The 19,519-nt window shown below is 43.8% G+C and overlaps 1 protein-coding gene across 2 annotated transcripts in view; it reads right to left on the bottom strand.

Moving 5' to 3' along the window:
- Window positions 1-16,599, bottom strand: part of Stk4 (serine/threonine kinase 4) — a 103,172-nt gene extending 86,573 nt beyond the window's left edge. The window contains exons 1-5 of one of the 2 annotated variants that reach the window (XM_052724070.1): window positions 11,050-11,133; window positions 9,487-9,619; window positions 8,339-8,839; window positions 5,176-5,304; window positions 1,898-2,012 (exon numbers count right to left, since the gene is read on the bottom strand). In XM_052724070.1, coding sequence (XP_052580030.1) covers window positions 1,898-2,012; window positions 5,176-5,304; window positions 8,339-8,349 — 255 coding nt within the window. In that variant the 5' untranslated portion in view covers window positions 8,350-8,839; window positions 9,487-9,619; window positions 11,050-11,133. Of the gene's footprint in view, window positions 1-1,897; window positions 2,013-5,175; window positions 5,305-8,338; window positions 8,840-9,486; window positions 9,620-11,049; window positions 11,134-16,484 lie in introns of those variants that run through there. The other variant, XM_052724069.1, reaches the window with a different exon arrangement.
- Window positions 16,600-19,519: the final 2,920 nt, after the last annotated feature.

Here is a 19,519-nt window from a genome sequence, read left to right as displayed (position 1 = left end):
TAACTTTTAAAATTCAAATATTTTTAAAAGTCATTCTGTAACAGCCAGACCTGGTAGGGAGAACGGCATAGGAGGAATGTGAGTTCAAGGCCAGCCCGGGCAACACTGTCAGTTCCAGGTTACTCTTCACAATGAAAGTCTGTCTCAAAAAGTGAAAATTCATGCCGGGCGGTGGTGGCGCACGCCTTTAATCCCAGCACTTGGGAGGCAGAGGCAGGCGGATCTCTGCTGTGGGATGGTCTGTATGTCAAATGTGTTGTCTTTGGAATTTTTAACTGCAGAAAAACATTTGATTGTAAAAGCTGTTGAGTTATGCCAAAATGTATATTTTAAAGGTACCTTGACTTCAAAATTTGGATATAAGGATATGTTGCTTTGGAAAAGAGTCTCTGCTTTTGTTCCCACAGAAAGCCAGAGGCTATGGATTTGTTCCAGATTAAGATACAGCAGGTTTGACCAGCCAAGACCCCCTGAAAGGTCTCCGATGACACCATGGCCCAGATGATCCAACATCCAGAATGGTTTGAAGGCAACTGGCTCAGACAATACAGCCTCATGGACTATTCCATAATCCTAAAATTTTCTTTGTTTCCCCATAAGATACAGCGTCCCCCTCCAGCAAGAAGTAGTAAGAGAAGCTACGCCCAAATTCCCAAATTATATGTAATTTTACTTTGTTAAGGTTAAAACCTTCCTTTTTAAAAAAAAAAGAAAAGGGGAAGTGCTGTGGGATGGTCTGTATGTCAAATGTGTTGCTGGTTAGTCAATAAATAAAACACTGATTGGCCATTGGCTAGGCAGGAAGTGTAGGCGGGACAAGGAGGAGAATAAAGCTGGGAAGTGGAAGGCTGAGTCAGAGAGACACTGCCAGCCACCACGATGAGAAACAGCATGTGAAGATGCCGGTAAGCCACAAGCCATGTGACAAGGTAAAGATTTATAGAAATGGATTAATTTAAGCTGTAAGAACAGTTAGCAAGAAGCCTGCCATGGCCATACAGTTTGTAACCAATATAAGTCTCTGTGTTTACTTGGTTGGGTCTGACGGCTGTGGGACTGGCAGGTGATAGAGATTTGTCCTGACTGTGGATCAGGCAGGAAAACTCTAGCTACAGATCTCTGTGAGTTCGAGGCCAGCTTGGTCTACAGAGTGAGATCCAGGAAAGGCACAAAGCTACAGAGAGAAACCCTGTCTCGAAAAACCAAAAAAAAAAAAAAAAAAAAAGAAAAGAAAATTCATCCCCAAACCATGATTTGACAATTGTTTTACCTAATAAGAAGTAAACCAAAATCACTGGAATCAGTCAATATCAAATTGTCACATTTAAGAGATAATTGAGCACGGTGCCACACCCTGTGATCCTAGCACTTGGGCTGGGTAGGGAGTTACACACCCCTGTGAGCCTAGTACTTGTGCTGGCGGTAACACACCCTGTGATCCCAGCACTCAGGTGTGTGTGTGTGGGGGGGGGGGGGGGGGCGCGTGATGGTTAATACACCCTGTGATCCTGGCACTCAGGTAGGGGAAGGTGGTAATACACCCTGTGATCCTGGCACTCAGGTGGGGGGAGGTGGTAACACACCCTGTGATCCTGGTACTCAGATGGGGGGAAGATGGTAATACACCCTGTGATCCTGGCACTCAGATGGGGGGAAGGTGGTAACACACCCTGTGATCCCAGCACTTGGGCTGGAGCAGAAGAATCAAAAGTAAAGACCATACTGAGATTCTGTCTCTGTTGGAGGTGGGAGGGAAGTGAGTAAAAAGGAGCAAAGACCCAAGGAAAAGGAAGAATCTGACAGTCATTTCCCTACTGTAGAAGCAGCATGTGAACGAAAGGCCGGAGAAAGATGACAAAATGCTAGCCCCGCAGCCCCTTCTCGGAGGTAAACTTACCGTCTTGTTTCGTAACCGAATGATATCCGATACAGAGCCAGCCCCACAGTACTCCATAACGATCCATAGGTCTGTGTTCTTAAAGTAGCTACCATAATATTTGACTACATGAGGGCTGGAGAGAAACACAACACAAATTAGTGGAACATCCGCAGACATTTTAATTCATTCTGTTCAATGCATGGAAAGTAATTCTCATCTCAAAAACTGAATTATTTCTAGTTATGACTAACAGGAGCAATCTCCTAATAAAAACATGAAATGGGATCACTTTTCCTAAGAGTAATAATGCACATGCAAAACAAGAGAACAGTATAAGTGTATAATTTATTCTCAGAAAATAATCACAAATTCTCAAAAAAATTAGCTACCAACACAGAATGATAACAAAAGAGAGATTAGATACAATTTAAATGACCATCCAATATGAGGGAACTTAAGAAATAATGGCACCACCAGTCCATGGAACATGTTAGAGGAATAGTTAATAAATAATGTTAGTATGTCCTGGGACTGGAGACAAGGCTTAGCTGTTAAGAGCACTGGCTGCTCTTCCAGAGGACTGGGGTTCAGGTCCTAGCACCCCCATGGTGGCTCACCACTGTCTGTAACACAGTTCCAGGAGATCTGATGCCCTCTTCTATCCTCAGGCACCAGGCATGCAAGTAGTGCACAGACACACATGTAGGCAAAACACCCATATACATAAAATGTGTGTGTGTGTGTGTGTGTGTGTGTGTGTGTGTGTGTGTGTGTGTGTCCTGTTTACAAGAGAGAAGAGAGAGGTAAGATATAAAACAATAAAGTAATCACAGTTAAACCCCCACAGAGACATGGAAAGATATACCAAGGGATACATAACAATGATTTTACCAAAAAGAAAAACAATCTTTTTTCTTTTTCTTTTTTCCAAAAAGTCATAGTATAATTGGGAGTAACAAAATCATCACTACATAATACAAAGAAAGAGTATTTAGTATCAAATCTAGAACCTTAGGTCTTAAATTTGAAGAGAGACATCAAATAAGAAATACCTGAGAAGTCAAGAACCCCAGTAAAATGAAAAATCTGTCTTGACAACTTGTAGCATTAACAGCTGGACTGCTGTTGGAAGCTAGGTTGCATAGCAACCAAAGACGCTCAAACTACCCAGGCTCCCTGACTTTCCATCTCAAATGCCCCTCCATTCTCGGGACATACACCAGTGACAGGACAGAAGGAAAACACAGCACATAAAATGAGTATTAGGGCCGGGCGGTGGTGGCGCACGCCTTTAATCCCAGCACTCGGGAGGCAGAGCCAGGCGGATCTCTGTGAGTTCGAGGCCAGCCCGGACTACCAAGTGAGTTCCAGGAAAGGCGCAAAGCTACACAGAGAAACCCTGTCTCGAAAAACCAAAAAAAAAAACAAAAAACAAAAATGAGTATTAGTGACAGCACAGGAACTGAGTCCCTAAAGCTCACATCCCACACACACACCCCGCCACACCCCACCCCACCCCACCCCACCCCACCCCACCCCACCCCACCCCACCCCCACGTGCTCTCTTTCCTCTCCTCGTGCAGTCACTTACTTTATCATCCAAACACACTGCTGGGATATGCTCTGCGCAGTCTTGTACTGTCGGCTACATTTCTTGAGTGTACATGCCTGGCCTATGAACTCCCAGAAAAAGGGGGGGAACTGACATTCTCACTCCAGCCGCTTTTTCTAGCAAACCAGGCAAATGTCCCCTAAACCCTGCCCTTACTTAAAAGACAGTAACAAAGAAACAAAAGAAAGAAGCAAAGAAACAAAACTCCCAGAACACAAGGACTCTGCCTCATCTGTCTTTTTTTTTTTTTTTTAATTAGAAGGCTTAGCCCAGAAGGATCTTCAAAACATCACTTCCTAGCACACGGTACTCTTACAGAGGACCCAGGTTCGGATTCCAGCACCCACATGACAGCTCACAACTGTCTATAATTCTAGTTCCAGGGGATTTGATTCCATCTTCTGGCCTCCACAGTCTTCAGGTACATGAATACAAACATGCAAACATACACATAAAAAAGTAAAAATAAATAAATCTTAAAAAAAAAAAAAACAAAAAACAGCCGGGCGGTGGTGGCGCACGCCTTTAATCCCAGCACTCGGGAGGCAGAGGCAGGTGGATCTCTGTGAGTTCGAGGCCAGCCTGGGCTACCAAGTGAGTCCCAGGAAAGGCGCAAAGCTACACAGAGAAACCCTGTCTCGAAAAACAAAAACAAAAACAAAAAAAAAACAAAAACCTCTTTAGTTAGAAGCATTTTCCATCTGTTTATATACAATTTGCCAATTAAAACGAGTTTGAGTAAAGTAAATCATATAGAGAAAAAGAAAAACTGCTAACTTAATTCTGGCCAATCCAGCCAGAAAAAAAAAAAAAATGGAAGTTTTTGTATAATGGACAATAACCACATAAAGGAAAATACAGCAGAAGATGAGCGGCAGCTGTACTTCAAGGTCGGGGAGATTTAAGGTCCCTGCAAAATAACAAGACCCTTTGCCCCCATACAATCTACCGCTGAAGCTTGACAAACAGCGAGTAATAAACTTTCTCACCAACACGGATGCTGCCTCAAGCGCAAAACTTCTTCACCCTCACTTCCAACCCCCTGGGCCTAGGCCTGCCCTTCACCTTACTTGTCTCTCCCATCTAAACAGTGCTGGGTATGCCCCCGCTCCATCAGTGACCAGCTCATGTTGTCATGGAACTTCACGGCAGATCACGTGCTCTTCTGTGGTTGACTTTGGGGCCAACTTCCTGCTTATAGCTTTTGACAAATCTTAGTTCCTCAAAATTAAAACACTTAAGAACTCTTGACACGAATAAAAATAACAGTTAATACCTAAACAAATAGTCCCTTTTTATAGACCAATCTGATATTCTACAGTTTCTGGGGCTAAAAGATATTTGAAATATCTGGTATTCTACAGTTTCTGGGGCTAAAAGGTATTTGAATTATCTCAGCTATCTCTCAGTTTTCTCAAAAGAAAGAGAGCAAGCAAGAAAGAAAGGAAGAAGGCGCCACCGTCTGCCTCTTCTTCCTCATCTTTAAGAGCTAACTGAGGAAGGGGAAAATGCAAAAATGGAAACTGTGTATCTAGGAAAACATACATGCTTTCTCATTTTTCAGAAAGTACACAGTTACCCACCAACCTCGCCCTCTGCAAACGCTCAGCAAGTCGATCTGTAGGTGTCAAACCATGTGATCAGAGCAAACACAGAAGCGCGTTCTGTCCGAGGATGCCCTTACCTGTCACACTGCTGCATTATGGAGATCTCTTTGATTATCTCCTGCAGGTCTGACTCCACAGGCACTTGCTTGATAGCAACAATCTGGCCAGTCTCTTTATGAATAGCCTTGTACACACTGCCATAAGACCTACATTTGGGGAAGGAGACACTTTATAAAGCCAGAGCACCCAGACAGAAAACCAGGTTAGCACAATCAACCCATAGGCCTACTTCTACCCCAAGTGCCTAATGCTTACAAGCTTAGTTACATTTGCAAAACCGACATGGCTTAAATACCTGGGGGAGAAGACAGCACCCTAAAACTTCACATTTGGGGACCAGGGTATAGCTCAGTGGTAGAGCACTTATCTAGCATGAGCAAGGCCCTGGGTTTAATCCCTAGCACCCAAAGAGTTATCAGGTCTAAACTATGATTTTCAAATTACTGTAATAGTTTCCATCCACCATCCCTGATATCTGCTAGAAAAATACATCTGGGCCTATTCTTTGAAAATAAAATTTTTTTAAAGACAAAGAGGTGATTATTTTATACGTAAAAATTAAAAGTTTAGAGGTCACGTGATTTACCCAAGGTCACCTAAGTGATGAGCTTAATGATGTGAACCCATGTAGACTGAACATAATGCTGTTTCCTCTCCACACCAACACATGTGTCTGTTTTCCTACAGCTACTCCATTAGTCTTTCCGTCCTTGCTCCTCTCACATGTTGCAATGTTTAAAATATGGAGACTCATTAGGACCTAAGCCTCCTTCACGATAGTGTCCCAAGAAGAGTGCATATGCAAATCTGTCTGTCTTCTGCTTCATCTTCCCTGAAAAGCTCCTTATCAAAACCAAGGTTCTATGTTCATTCAATCTGGGTGCTGCAAGAACATTAGGTTTAGAATCTAAAGATGGAAGACTGCGTCCCCCATTGTTATAAACACATGAGTTGGCTCTCTTGTGTCTTGGTTGTCTTATTCACAAGATGACAATAAATAAATAGATAGATAGATAGATAGATAGATAGATAGATAGATAAATAGATAAATGATACAAACTCCCTTCCAAGACAGTTATGGTGCTCAAATGAGATCCCACCAGAATCTTACAGTTTTTTTGTTGTTGTTGTTGTTTTGTTTGTTTTTTGTTTTTGTTTTTGTTTTTATTAATGTCCAGGGCAGCTCTCAGTGAAATATGAGAAAATCATCTTTTTAAATTTCCCAAACATGCCAGGTGGTGGTGGCACACGCCTTTAATCCCAGCACCTGAGAGGCAGAGGCAGGTGGATCTCTGTGAGTTAAAGGCCAGCTTGGTCTACAGAGGAGCTTTCAGGTCAGACAGGGCTACACAGAGAAACCTTGTCTCAAAAACCTAAAAGAATAAATTTCCCAAACACACCTGTTTCTACATACTATCTTAGTGAAAAGAAAATCAAAATAAAGAATGTGACCTAAGATGTCAAAATAACAGAGCATTCACACTGCAAAAAAGAATTATCTTAATGTCAAAATAGATTTTTAAAACCTCTTTTTAAAAAAAGAAATATCTATGAACGTAGAGCACATATAAAGTTCTATCTGAATCCCTTACACTTAAAAAGGAATAAGAAGACACTCAAAGAGTTGCAAACACTGTTTTACCACAGAAAGCCAACTGCTGAGCATCCGTGGAAGACCCAGCCACTGCCCTCTGTTCCCTGCTGAAGTAGCTCTCAATTAGGATAGCAGCGTGTTAGTCCTTGGGGAAACTGTGATAGGCCCTGCCAGTCACGGTACTCCATTTCTCTTTTGCCCGTGATTGAACGAGCAGCAAAAATCTAACCTAGATCTGACCGTTATACAATGGCTAGAATCCTGAAGACTTTCTTCCCGGGGACGACAAGCACATAGGCTATCCATTTTCACCTGTCACTTTCCTCCTGGCTTTGGTTACTGTCAACAGGGATGACACTTAAAACTAATATAACCATCTTGTGACCATAAGAGCTGCCCAGACCAACCATTAGCAAGTCAACTATCCACTTCTGGGAGATGTATTAGTCTGTCACTAAATCATCATAGTTGGCCACTGCTAGCAGGTGTTCTGTTACTGCCATCCAAAGGCCTTTTTGAAACACTAGACCCCGTATGTGCAAAAATATCTTCATGCTGGAATGAGTTTTGCTGGGTGCAAACTTCTTCTTTCCCTCAGCACTAGTACTGTCGTTTCCCACATCTACTGCTTCTGAAAGTCTGCTTTCATGAGAGCAATAGTCTTCATAGAGAAGCTCTCCACAGCTTTCCATGTTTTAACATTCCATAATTTTACTATAAATAGGAGTTGATTCACCAAAGAAGCTAATGCCTTTGCCCTACGATTAAATATTTAATAGAACTTTTACTCATTGCTCTTATGCATTAGGAATGCATAGGAATGCATAGGAATCCCAGTGGACTTGTTCTGTAATCATGACCAAAACAAAATCTCTACCCCCTACACTCTCCTGATAGCAAAGGAACTCCAACAGAGCAGGTGATCAATGAGCAAAGATTCATGATCCCACATATCATAGCGATCACAATCTGAAGGATTTGGGCTTTGACAATCATGTCCAAGGTTATGGTCCCTAACAGGCTCATGTGATTGGACACTTGGTCCCCAGAAGATGATGATATTTCGGAAGGCTGTGGACCTTTGCAAGGTGGTACCAAGCTGGAGGAAGTGAGCTGGTACCGGGTGAGCCTTGAGGTTCACACCCTACCTCAGAACTCCCTCTATCTGGTGCCCCAGGTGCCTTAGGCTCCCCTGTCACGCTGCAAGCTGTGCCTGCCACCACACTTTTTTCCACCATGTTGGACTATGACAGTTTCCTCCTTTCTGCAGTTGTTTCCAACAGGTATTCCATCAGAGCAATAAAGTAGCTAATAATCCACATACAGGCAAGTCCCTTAAGACCTGATTCCCTACAATGTTAACCGAACATAATGAAGTAGCTGTTCCACAAAACCATCAAAGTAGGGATGAATGAAAAACAAACAAACAAACAAACATGGAAATAAACAGTATCTGCGCCAACACAAACAGGCACAAGTCTACTCGTCAACGGCACTCATTAGCCATGGAACTATGGGAATAAGTTGTTATTATGATAAAAACTTCAGTGAAGGCTGGGAATGTAGCTCAGTGATACAGCACTTGCCTAAAGCACATGAGGATCTAATACCGCAAAAGGAAAAAAAAACTAAAAGAGCCAATGTGTAAAACTTGGAAGTAACAGAAGCAAAAGGACGCTAGGCTCTGTTGTAAACATTCCAGATGCTCTCCACTCATCTCGGTTCAAGCTGTGACTGCCCTGTCACAGAGCCACATGAGTTCTTCAAAACTGCATGACCACAGCTCCAGGACCCAATATGGTTCTTCGGCACAAGCTCGCTTTGAGAACAAGCCACGTCCAGTGGCTTCAAAGCCTTCACTGAAGGGACATCAGAAGGTGGTGTGGCGTCTGCATTAGAGAAGCACAGGTAAGGAAGGTCTTCTTCCTTTAGGGTCATGCTAGCTCCATCAAACTGCCCAGGTTCACTACGTCAGGATGACAAAAATCCAAGTGTCTGTGGTGTCATTGCAAAGTTCAAAGAGATGACAGCATGAGGAAGGACCTTTAGAGGGAAATTCCCAAGTTCTCTGCTGAAGACATCCATATCTAAACACAATTAAAAACAAAACATAGTTAGCTTGTTTTCTTCCCACATTATCTTTCTGACATTTTCTGCCTATAATTTCGGTTTTCCTAAATCAGGCACAGCAAGCAGGCCCCGCTAAGAACACCTAACTGTACTTTAAGACTGAAGATTTAGCTTTGATGTGACATAAGGTCTGAAAAATGCTTTGGCTGATACACTCAAAAATAATGGTTGTGTCTTACTGAGCATTCAGTCGTGACACTCACTGTACCTCGTATTAACATCTGCTACTTCATGTAGTACTTTCCACGACACCATTTAACAGATATTGTTATTATCCCTACTTTGTGGATGAAGGTTGTGAGGGTCGAAAATACAAGCTCATCTGTTATGCTAATAAATAGGATACCGAGGCTTTTAACCTGGGTCTGTGTGACTTCAGTGCGTGGGTTCTTAATTACTCTAACATGCTTTTATTAAAAATGAAAAAAACCAAGTTAGTTACATATATGTCCACCACTTATATCATATTCCAAAAACTACCTATAAACATTGTTAGATTAAGGGGCATGGACTAATCGCCTTCAGGAGAACAGCAAGAATGCCAAGCAAGCTAAAGCTACAGATCCCAGGCAAGAGATACAGAGTGACTATCGCTACCTCTTACCTTTAATGATGTCATTCAACTGGTAGTCTTCCACCATCTTGGGCTTGTCTTGGGACATCACAACTCATGTTCTTCTCCTTCCTTCCTTCCTCTGCTCGATTTTTTTGATGGATCCCAAAGAGTATTTTTTCAACTAACAGAAAGTTGAAGACTAATGTTTTCAACAAGGAGGCAATCCATGAAAATCTATTCCATGGAAGCCAGAACTGCACTTGTCATTACTACAGATCTGTGTTTAAACATAACAACACTAAACTCTCAAACAGTGAGGGAAGGGGAGGCTTCGCTCAAGCAGAGCACTTGCCTAGCATGTGTATGACCCTGAGTTCAATCCCTAGCGCCACAGAAAAAGAAAAAAGCATAGTCAGTCAGTCATTAGTCAGAGGTATTCTGAAGGGACTAAAATTTCATATACAACAATGCCTGTTTACGTATGCATTAACTATCTCTGAATCACATGAATTTATTACCTATTCAAAAGTTAAGCACTTAAGGTATCCCTAGTATTTTAATGTACTGATCATTACAGAAGAAGCAATAAATACACAGAATTAAATTGAAAGGATATGTCGAAATATAAGAAATCTGATGCAGCTGGGTGTGGTGGCCCACACCTTCAATCCCAGCACTCAGGAGGCAGAAGCAGGCGGCTCTCTGAGTTCGAGGCCAGCCTGGTCTATATGAGTTCCAGGACGGCCAGAGCTACTCAAAGAAACCCTGTCTCGAAAAACCAAAAGAAGAAACTCTGATGCCATGCCCTACTGTATCAATGAAAATCAATCACAGCCCATCATCTATTACTGCAGTCACTGCAGCAGCATTTCAGGACCTCCACTAGAAATCGGTCCTCTAAGAAGCTCAGTTTCCCAACCTCAGATGGTGGATCTCCTGAGAAGACATCAACAGCAATCAGTTTATTTGTTATTTTTCACAAAGCTGCAACAAAAACATTGAATTCCATAATTTTTTACTGACTAGTAACTACATACTAGTCAGAAATCCTGATCAGCATATAAAATTGCCTATGTCTAACTCCTTTTTCTTTCTTTCTTTTTTTTTTTTTGTTTTTTTTTTTTTGTTTTGTTTTGTTTTAGACAGGGTCTCACTATATAAGCTGGCCTGGAACTGGCTATGTAGACCAGAATGGCCTCAAACTCACAAAGATCCACATGCCTCTACCTCTTAAATGCTGGGATTAAAGGTGTGGGCCACCATCCTGGCTGACTTTTTAAAACCTTAATGAATTATAATCTAATTAGCATTTCTGTTAACTATATAAAATCACACACATCACAGATTCTGCAAGAGAAAACAATAAAAGCCTTAATATTAAAAGGACTGGAAATTACTGATAAATCACTAAGTTTAGTGATAGGCTGAAGACTGACAAGGCATTGCAAGCAGTAATGTACCTCCCACACCACCTGGAACGACGCTGATACGTGGCGTTCTTTCTTTTGTGCAGGCTTGAATTTTACACCGTGAGAGGCTCACATCCCTCAGCTACTGTGTCAGGAGAAAGACCGGGACCCGCTGCTCTACACACGTTCTAACTATACTCACCCTTCTCCGAGTTTCTCTAAGACATCAAACACTTCTTCTGGTTGTTTAGTTAAACTATCTTCATCCAACTTTTTCAGCTGCCTGTGGATGAAGAAATATAAACACAAAATATGTCTTACTTGCAATTAAAAAATAAAGTACATTGTTTATTTTACAAATACCTTTCCAGGAATTGCTCTACAAAGTCTACTTTCTCTACTAGTAACTATTAGTAAAGCTAAGAGTTTTTTTTTAAGACAGGATCTCACTATTGTAACCCAGATTGACATCAAACTTACAATCCTCTTGCCTCAGCCTCTCAAGTGCTAGGATAATAGGTGTGCACCACCATCCCTGGCTCTCTTTAAGGAGGGATTATACTTTTGCTGGGTCACCCGATGAGCACATAGAACATGAAGAGCTGCCAGGAATCAAATTTCAGTTCAACATACGTATGAATTTTCTAATGAGAAAAGCTACCCTATAGTGGATCAGGCTACCTTAAGAGGGCCAAGTTCCTCGAAAAAACCAAAAAAAAAAAAAAAAAAAAAAAAAAAAAAAAAAAAAAAAAAAAAAGAGGGCCAAGTTCTCTATGGTTGGAAAACTTATGAAAAATGAAGTATCATGAGATGAAATGTTATAGTGTAGAGTCACACATTAGGTAAATTATTTCATATGAATTTCTATGAAATGGCACAGCTATCTCTTCAAAACAGACGTTTAAATGTAAGGCTGTATATTTAAGCCTAAATGAACTAGCTGACCTTTTCCCTCTATTGGCAAAGCTTTGGTCATTTCGTCTATCCAACTAGGTTCTATAGGTAACACAGAAACAGGAAGTAGAAAGCAGACATTTATACAGACCCAAAAGTGCAGACTGACTTGACGGGAGGGAGTTTAAACAGTCTCAGTGAGGCCCTCCCTCCGGGATCAGGCATGCACCTTTCACTAGCGCCAAGAACCAAATGGGTCACTTACGACTTCCACGCGGCTCAAACTCTGCAGCCATGCTAGACAACCACAATAAAGTGGAGAGGTTAAAAAGCAACATTTCAAATTTAAAACTCTGAGGCCTCTAATAAAACATAGTAACAGGCGTAAAGAGTTTGCTGTGGAGTAAGTGTGTGTGTGTGTGTGTGTGTGTGTGTGTGTGTGTGTGTGTGTGTGTGTGTTCTACACCATGGTTTCCTGAAGCTACAAAAGACAACAAAGAAAAGACAGCTCAGGAAATGGTGAAATATGGAAGTAGTCACACTGTAAATTTCTTGTGCAGATAAAGGCTTGAACTCGACAAACAATACCAATTCTTAAAAGATATGACTTTTTTGAAAAAATAAAATTAAGGATAAAGAAAGCCTGACCACATGAAGTGCAACTAACTACCAACAAGCCCTGACCTCAAAGGGGCAACCTTGGAGAATTTTATAGAGAAATGGAGAACCACAGAAAGTTAATGCCTTGACTTGAAGAGCTACAAAAGACTACACTGACATTTGAAGATTCTAAAATTGAAATCCCAATGACTTCATAAAAACTCCCAGCTTCAAAACAAAAGGGCTGAAGTGAAACTCCTCTTAAACTTCAGAAGTGATATTACTACAATCTCAGAAATTAAAGCAAACAGCTCATATGCCAGGGTTTTTGGTAAAATCCCCAATCATAGCTGTATAAACAATGGACAATACTTCATTCATCAAGAATAAACTCTTATATACAGCTTATATAAAGGAGATCTGATTCTCTTTCGAGTATTGACTCTTACAGTTTAACAAAAGCCAAAGTCGCTATTTCAGAGACCACAGAATAACAAAGGAAACTGCCTCGGCCCTAAGAGACAGTTGCAAGACTCGATAACACTCGGACAAACGTTAAACAATGCTCACGTGCCTCTTTTAAACAATCTATGTGGGGGTTTCACTTTGTGTCTAGAATTTTTAAAACACTTTAAACTTAGAGAAGCGTTATTATCTCTGGTGCCAAATAACCAAGAGATGGTTAGAAACTATTTGCTAAATGGATCAACCAACGTAGGGGTGGCAATCGCATAACCTTGAGTAGCAATCTCTGTGTCCTCTGTGTTCTCAGAACAGAATTTCTTTCTTTCTTTTTCTTTTTTGAGACAGGGTTTTCGCTGGAGCCCTGGCCATCCTGGAACTGGCTCTGTAGACCAGGTTGGTTTCAAGCTCAGAGTTTCATCTGCCTCTGCCTTCCAAAATGCTGGCATTAAAGGAGTGCACCACCACACCTGACTCATCAAAACAAAATTTCATCTAAAATGCTAACTGGTAGGTTATCAACACATAAAACTTCTATGAAACATCTGCTAAGTGACTGAGTCTTCATGGATGAGGACTATTACCCAAAATGGTCTGACTTTGGTGAACTGCAGGATGAAGTTCACTCAGAGGTGACATCCCACTCCAGTTTTTACTTGCTCATAATGAACAGGCCTGTCCAATAAATACAATTACACACACCAAATGTTGGTGATGTCCCTACCCTAAGTCAGCCGACACAAGAATGGCCAGCATCCAAGGAATGCACCCTAAGCCTTCTACTACACCATTACCCAATGGCAACTGACGTTTTAAAATCACTAACTCTCGCAAGACATCATCCATCATCAGTCACTGAGTCACACACACAAATGTCAAGCTCATGAATACAAAGAGTATTTCCTGCATTGAGACTGCTGGGCAGCACACAACCCAAATCTCTCAAGAAGACATCTGTACCTTTCCAAATACAAGAAATGTTATGATGTGGTGGCTGAGATCTGGCTAATTCTCAAGCATCCACCCCATGTCAAAACTCTCAAAGGTCCATTTTTTATGCAAATGTATCCCTCTAACAGAATTTTACCAATTACATGAAATATAAAAGATAAACTGAAACGGCCGGGCGGTGGTGGCGCACGCCTTTAATCCCAGCACTCGGGAGGCAGAGCCAGGCGGATCTCTGTGAGTTCGAGGCCAGCCTGGGCTACCAAGTAAGTTCCAGGAAAGGCGCAAAGCTACACAGAGAAACCCTGTCTTGAAAAACCAAAAAAAAAAAAAGATAAACTGAAACATTTTAATAACAAAGTCGTCAGGTCCAATGGCTCCTGCCTGGCACTCAGGAGGCTGAGGCAGCCGGACTACAGTGAGTCTGAGGCCAGCCTGAGCTACAGTGTGAGACCCTGTCTCAAACAAAAGTTAACTAAATTAACTATGCCCAAACCTTCACACAGACATTAAGATTCTAACTCAAAGAACGTCAGAACGCAAGATTGTATCTGGAGATAGGTGACGTTGTAAGCGGAAGAGGTGAGGGCAGGGACAGATATGAACAAAGACCACATAAAGAAGTGGGGGAAAGATGGCCATTTGTAAGCCAAGGACACTTAAACTTCCAGCCTCCAGAATGGCAAATAAAGTTAATTTCTGTTGTTTACAGCATCCGGTGTGGTACTTCTTCCAGCCACTCAAGCCAGTTAATACTTAGGATACAGGGAACAAGACGGCACCAATCATCCAACAATCCGGTCCTGCAATGCTCTTCCCTTGCACTTTATTACAGTTCTTAAAATCCGAAAGGTAAGCTGGACAGTGGTGGCACACACCTTTAATCCCAGCACTCGGGAGGCAGAGGCACTCGGATCTCTGTGAGTTTGAGGCCAGCCTGATCTACCGAGCAAGTTCCAGAACAGCCTGGGCTGTTACACAGAGAAACCCTGTCTTGAAAAACTAAAAAATCCAAAAGATACAAGGATGAGCAAAGTCAAAAAAAAAAAAACACCCCTGCCAGAAATCACCAAACTCACATTCCCAATTCTCGTTTTGATCAAATGAAGGTTTTGGGAAAAGAAGCAAAGAGAAAAAAGAAATCTAGTGGTTACTGACTGCACACATACGGTAACTACCTGCTAAGATGCACTTATACAAAGACCCAACGTAGCAGGTAACTTCCAGAGAGATGTCAAGAGTAGGGAAATTTTCAGAGCAAGGCTTTGGACTAGATCACCAGACACTAAAATTCCAACTCAGCCTCTTACTAGCTATGGAGCAGCTAACAAACGACCTGCCTCTCTGTGCCTTGGCTTTATCATCTGTGAAACAGGGATGCAAGGATATCCTCCTTATATGACAGTTCTGAAGGTCAGTGAGTCAGTAAGTTGGACCATCTCAAAGTACCCTTTTTTACAAGTCCAAAAGTGGCCAGACACCAGCAATTTCAGATGGCTGAAGAGGCAAGATGGACAGCAATTAAAACAGCGCCTGGTACCCTGAAAGCACTCCCTGGGTGTAATTAATTACAGTCTCAGCACACTACACTAACAAGCTATTGGTTTTATGCCATGTTTGTGTACTTCCACCAACCCCCAAGAGTGCTCCCCAGGCTTTCAATCCCCTCCCTTCACCTCTCACTTGCCGGGCACTCCCTTATTCTGAACACTTCCTATTTCAGTGCTCATTCTGCTACAGGAAGTCAAAAGTCTTCTCTGTGAAACCGAAGTTTTTAGCTGCATCTGAGAGAAGTATGACTCCCTCAGGCTCTACGCTCTTTTTTCCAGGTGAGGGGGAGTGGTCCAACACAACATCAGCCAGTTCAGACTTCCTAGAGTCAGTCTTCTTCACCCAAAACAATTCCAGATACTTTTCGAATCTGGAGCTGATAGTATTGAGACAGAATTTAAAAAGGACACAGTCTGGCTGGATCCACTGTGTCTAAACTATTTATTGAACCTCAGCTTACCCATCCTCCGGTATTTTCTTTCCTTATCTATGTCCCAACTTTGGGTTTTGGAAGGCTGAGGAGGATTATGAAGAAAATTAGGCAGGCACTCAGGACATCAGCAACAAAAGCCTCCACCACCACCACGATCATCATTCCCACATGGGGATGACACCCAGAACACACTTGGAAACTCTCCTCCACGACCTTTTCTCCATTACTAGACCCACGAAACTGGTACTTCCACAGTAAGGCAGGTAGGAGCAATGACTTTGGACAGGACCACCTAGCTATGATACCTCCAACCAATTTTTCTACCGACTTCTGCCTCAGAAGCAATGCAACAGACCTTTCCCCACCGCATGGTCCGTGGGACTCAGGACCCTCTCAGCGAGTAGTCCTCGCTCATCCCAAACAGGTTCGCCTTCAACCACCCTCGGCATTAGCCCCTAAGTCCTCCAGTCTCTTGTTGGGGAGTTTTCCCCGGCCTCAGCAGGTGTCGCCCTAACTTGTCCCACGTTGCTCGGCGGAGTCCCCCACGGAGAGGGCTCCCTCTAACCAAACCCATTTTCTTTCTATCCCGGCCAGCGGATGCTCCCTCACTCAGCAGGTGCTCCTGCAGCCGGGTCGCCTATCTCGCGGGTCCCTCTCCGCCCGGTGCTTGCACACAGGTGTCTCCGCTCCGCAAATTCGCGCCATCCCTCCCCACCCAATTCTCCTCCTCTCAGCCTACGGCCCCTCACCTGCGCGGCGGGTTCCTCAGCTGCACGGTCTCCATGGCGCTGCCGGCAGCCGCCCAGACCGCCTCAATACTCCATCCTCCCGAAGCCCGCCCCGCAAACCCTCCCACACTTCCGCTTTCCGCCCCTACCGGAAGCGGCGGGGGGGTGAGGCGCTGAGCGACGTGGGTCACGTGGTACCGTGGCGCGCAGCTACAGAAGCCAGAAACCGAAGAGGCGCCTCTCGGGCGGCCTCTGGTGGCTCAAGCGTTAGCGACACCCTCCCCTTGACTTGCCTTTGGACTGAGTACTTTATACCCGATTGCCTAAGGGTTCCCCAATTTCTCCTGTAGTGAGGCTATCAGCAAAGCATGGGCTTTATAAGAATTGAGTTCTTTTTAGGGAAAAGCTCCAAGCACCCTGTAAGCTAGAGTGCAGTTAAAAAATTGAACAAGCCGGGCGGTGGTGGCGCACGCCTTTAATCCCAGCACTCGGGAGGCAGAGCCAGGCGGATCTCTGTGAGTTCGAGGCCAGCCTGGGCTACCAAGTGAGTTCCAGGAAAGGCGCAAAGCTTCACAGAGAAACCCTGTCTCGAAAAACCAAAAAAAAAAAAATTGAACAAAACAAAAAAACACCGAAATGTCCGGTCCATGGTTGGGGAGGTTTTTATTGTAGATAAGAACAGCCAGCTCTTTCTCTTTCTCCTCCTTCGCTCTCGCCCCCGGGGACCGGTCTCTGCCCCTCCTCTCCCCCTTCTCTGCCCCTTCTCTCCCCTCCCCTCAACAAACCTCCCATGTGGGCCCTGTTGTGTGGTGTGACTCCTTCCCACCGTTTCTAAATTACAACCATCAGAGGACAATTTGTAGGAGTCAGCTCTTTCCTACCACGTAGGTCCTGGAGGTTGAAATCAGGACGTCGGGCTTGGTGGCATGCTGTTAGAAGCCCAAAGTGATTCAAGCAGAAGCACTACATGAGGAGACCTACATGCAAACTGGAAGCTTCTCCCTCAGCTCCAGCCAAGGGCCTTAACCAGCGTTTAGATTATCGTAGCCTCCAGCTTTGGTGTCTCCCAGCTGAAACCTCAGATGTCACGGAGAGAAGACAATCCACCCTCACTGTGCATTCCCAACTTCCCCATCCACAGAATTTGTGAGTGTGACAGATGGTTGTTTTACACAGATAAAATCTGAAGTAAAAAATGAAAAAAAGAAGAACAGCCAGAAGCATCTGAAAGAATCCAGAGCAGAGAGGAAAGGCAGAGTGGCTGGGACTATTTCTTGGAAGCAGAAAAAATAGCGGAGAGAGAGAATTGCGGGTCCGGTAAAATAGAGAAACTTGCCATAACTAGAAAGCAGAGCTGCTGTGGAGGGGGGTGAGCTAGCTGAATCTAGAACAGCCTGGGAGCTAGCACAGCGGAGGAGAGAAGGGCCAGGATGCTACTAAGGACCCAAGGAGCCTGGAGGTTAGCATGGGCTTTGATGTGTAACCACAGCTGTGTGTCAACAGAGAGCCATAGGTATCCTTTGCCACAGGCAAGGGAAGATACTAAGTGGCACCTTTTGGTAGACAGAAACTCTGTTTCACAGGTTCCAGAGGAATATACCAGTCTACCGGCCAGTGATTCTTTTGTTTACCCTGTCAATATTCAACATAAGCTGAGCCTAGACTGTCATCTTGGACCTGCCCTTTGGGGGAGGAGGGGGGATTGGGGGTTCCCTTTGGACCTGACACACACCCAGAAAGAGCAGACCCACTGACTTGGTCCAAAATGCCAGTCTAGGCTCAGCTCAAGCTGGACTAAAGAGTTGTTGGCGGATAGAGCAAAGCTCACCGATTTCGGTGGTCTCTTCTCTGCGCCCTCACATTTGTTTTGTGAGGTTTGGGGTTTTTTGTTTTGTTTTGGGCTTGTTTGTCTGTAGGGATTTGTCTGAGGTAGCATCTCATATACATCTGTGGATGGCTTGTAACTCACTATGTAGACCAGAGACCCGCCTGTGCCTGTCTCTGCCCCCCAAGTGCTGGGAGCATGTGCCACCATGATGGGTCAAATCTGGGGTGTTTTGCTCACTAGCAGTTTTGTTGTTTTAACTTTTAATTAGCATATATTGGTTTGTTTTCGTCTCACTGTTATAGCCCTGACTGGCCTGGGATTCCTGATATTCCTGTTGCAGCCTCCACACTACATGATTACAGGTATTCCCACCACACCTACTAAAAACTACTGTTTTAAAGTGAAGTCAACCTCAATGGAAGAGCTTGATTCATTTGCATTCACTCATTAAATAAATTTTATGGCCCACAAGATGCCAGGTACTTGGCAGCTCTCTGGAATCCAACGCCTTACATCTCAGGTTTCAGCTCAATTAGTTACTCTCAGAGGCTTTCCCTCAGCCTGCTCATATCTAACAGCCTCGACGTTGTTTCCTATAACAGAATTGTGTGTTTTCTTGCTTTTGTTTTAAAACAGGAGCTCACTTACATTGGCCTTAGCCTCCCACGTGGTAGAATTTCAGACCTGAGCCACCAAACCCAGCTGCTTTGGATTTTGTTGATTCTTTTTTATTTTTGAGGGGGGGGGAGGACTGAATTGTATTCTTTTTGTGTGTATGGTCTTCAGTTTCACCAGTCTCACTGTGTAGACCGTGAAGTTCTCTTGGTTGCCGTGAGCCAGCTGCCTTAGCCTTCCATAAATTTGCGTCACCCCGCGCTTTGCTTCTTTATAATATTAATCTCTTGACGAAAAATGCATCTTCTTTTGGACGTGGATCGTTTCCCAGGCCCCCCGGACTGTGAGCCTCACAAGGGATGACAATCCGGCTCCTTCTGAGATTCAGTCACGGTCGCCACCGCTACCCCGAAAGAAACGTGGAGCATCGCCCTCTTTAAACCGGTGGACCACAAATTCCAGACTGAGCACGCGCAGAGGGCCTGGGTTCTCGAAGGCCCCGCCTCCGATCCTCTTGGCTCCGCCCCCCCCAGCCCCACCCCTGGAGAACAATGAGCCGCCAGACCTAAGGGCTTGAGCCCACGCTTCCGCCCGCCCCCGGCCACCTAGCCCC

The sequence above is a fragment of the Peromyscus californicus genome, unplaced genomic scaffold (genome assembly GCF_007827085.1).
Source record: "Peromyscus californicus insignis strain IS unplaced genomic scaffold, ASM782708v3 Scaffold_7__1_contigs__length_154581171, whole genome shotgun sequence".
NCBI lineage: Eukaryota > Metazoa > Chordata > Mammalia > Rodentia > Cricetidae > Peromyscus > Peromyscus californicus.
The sequence above is the reverse complement of the archived record's forward strand: the minus strand, read 5'-3'. Positions and strand labels throughout refer to the sequence as shown.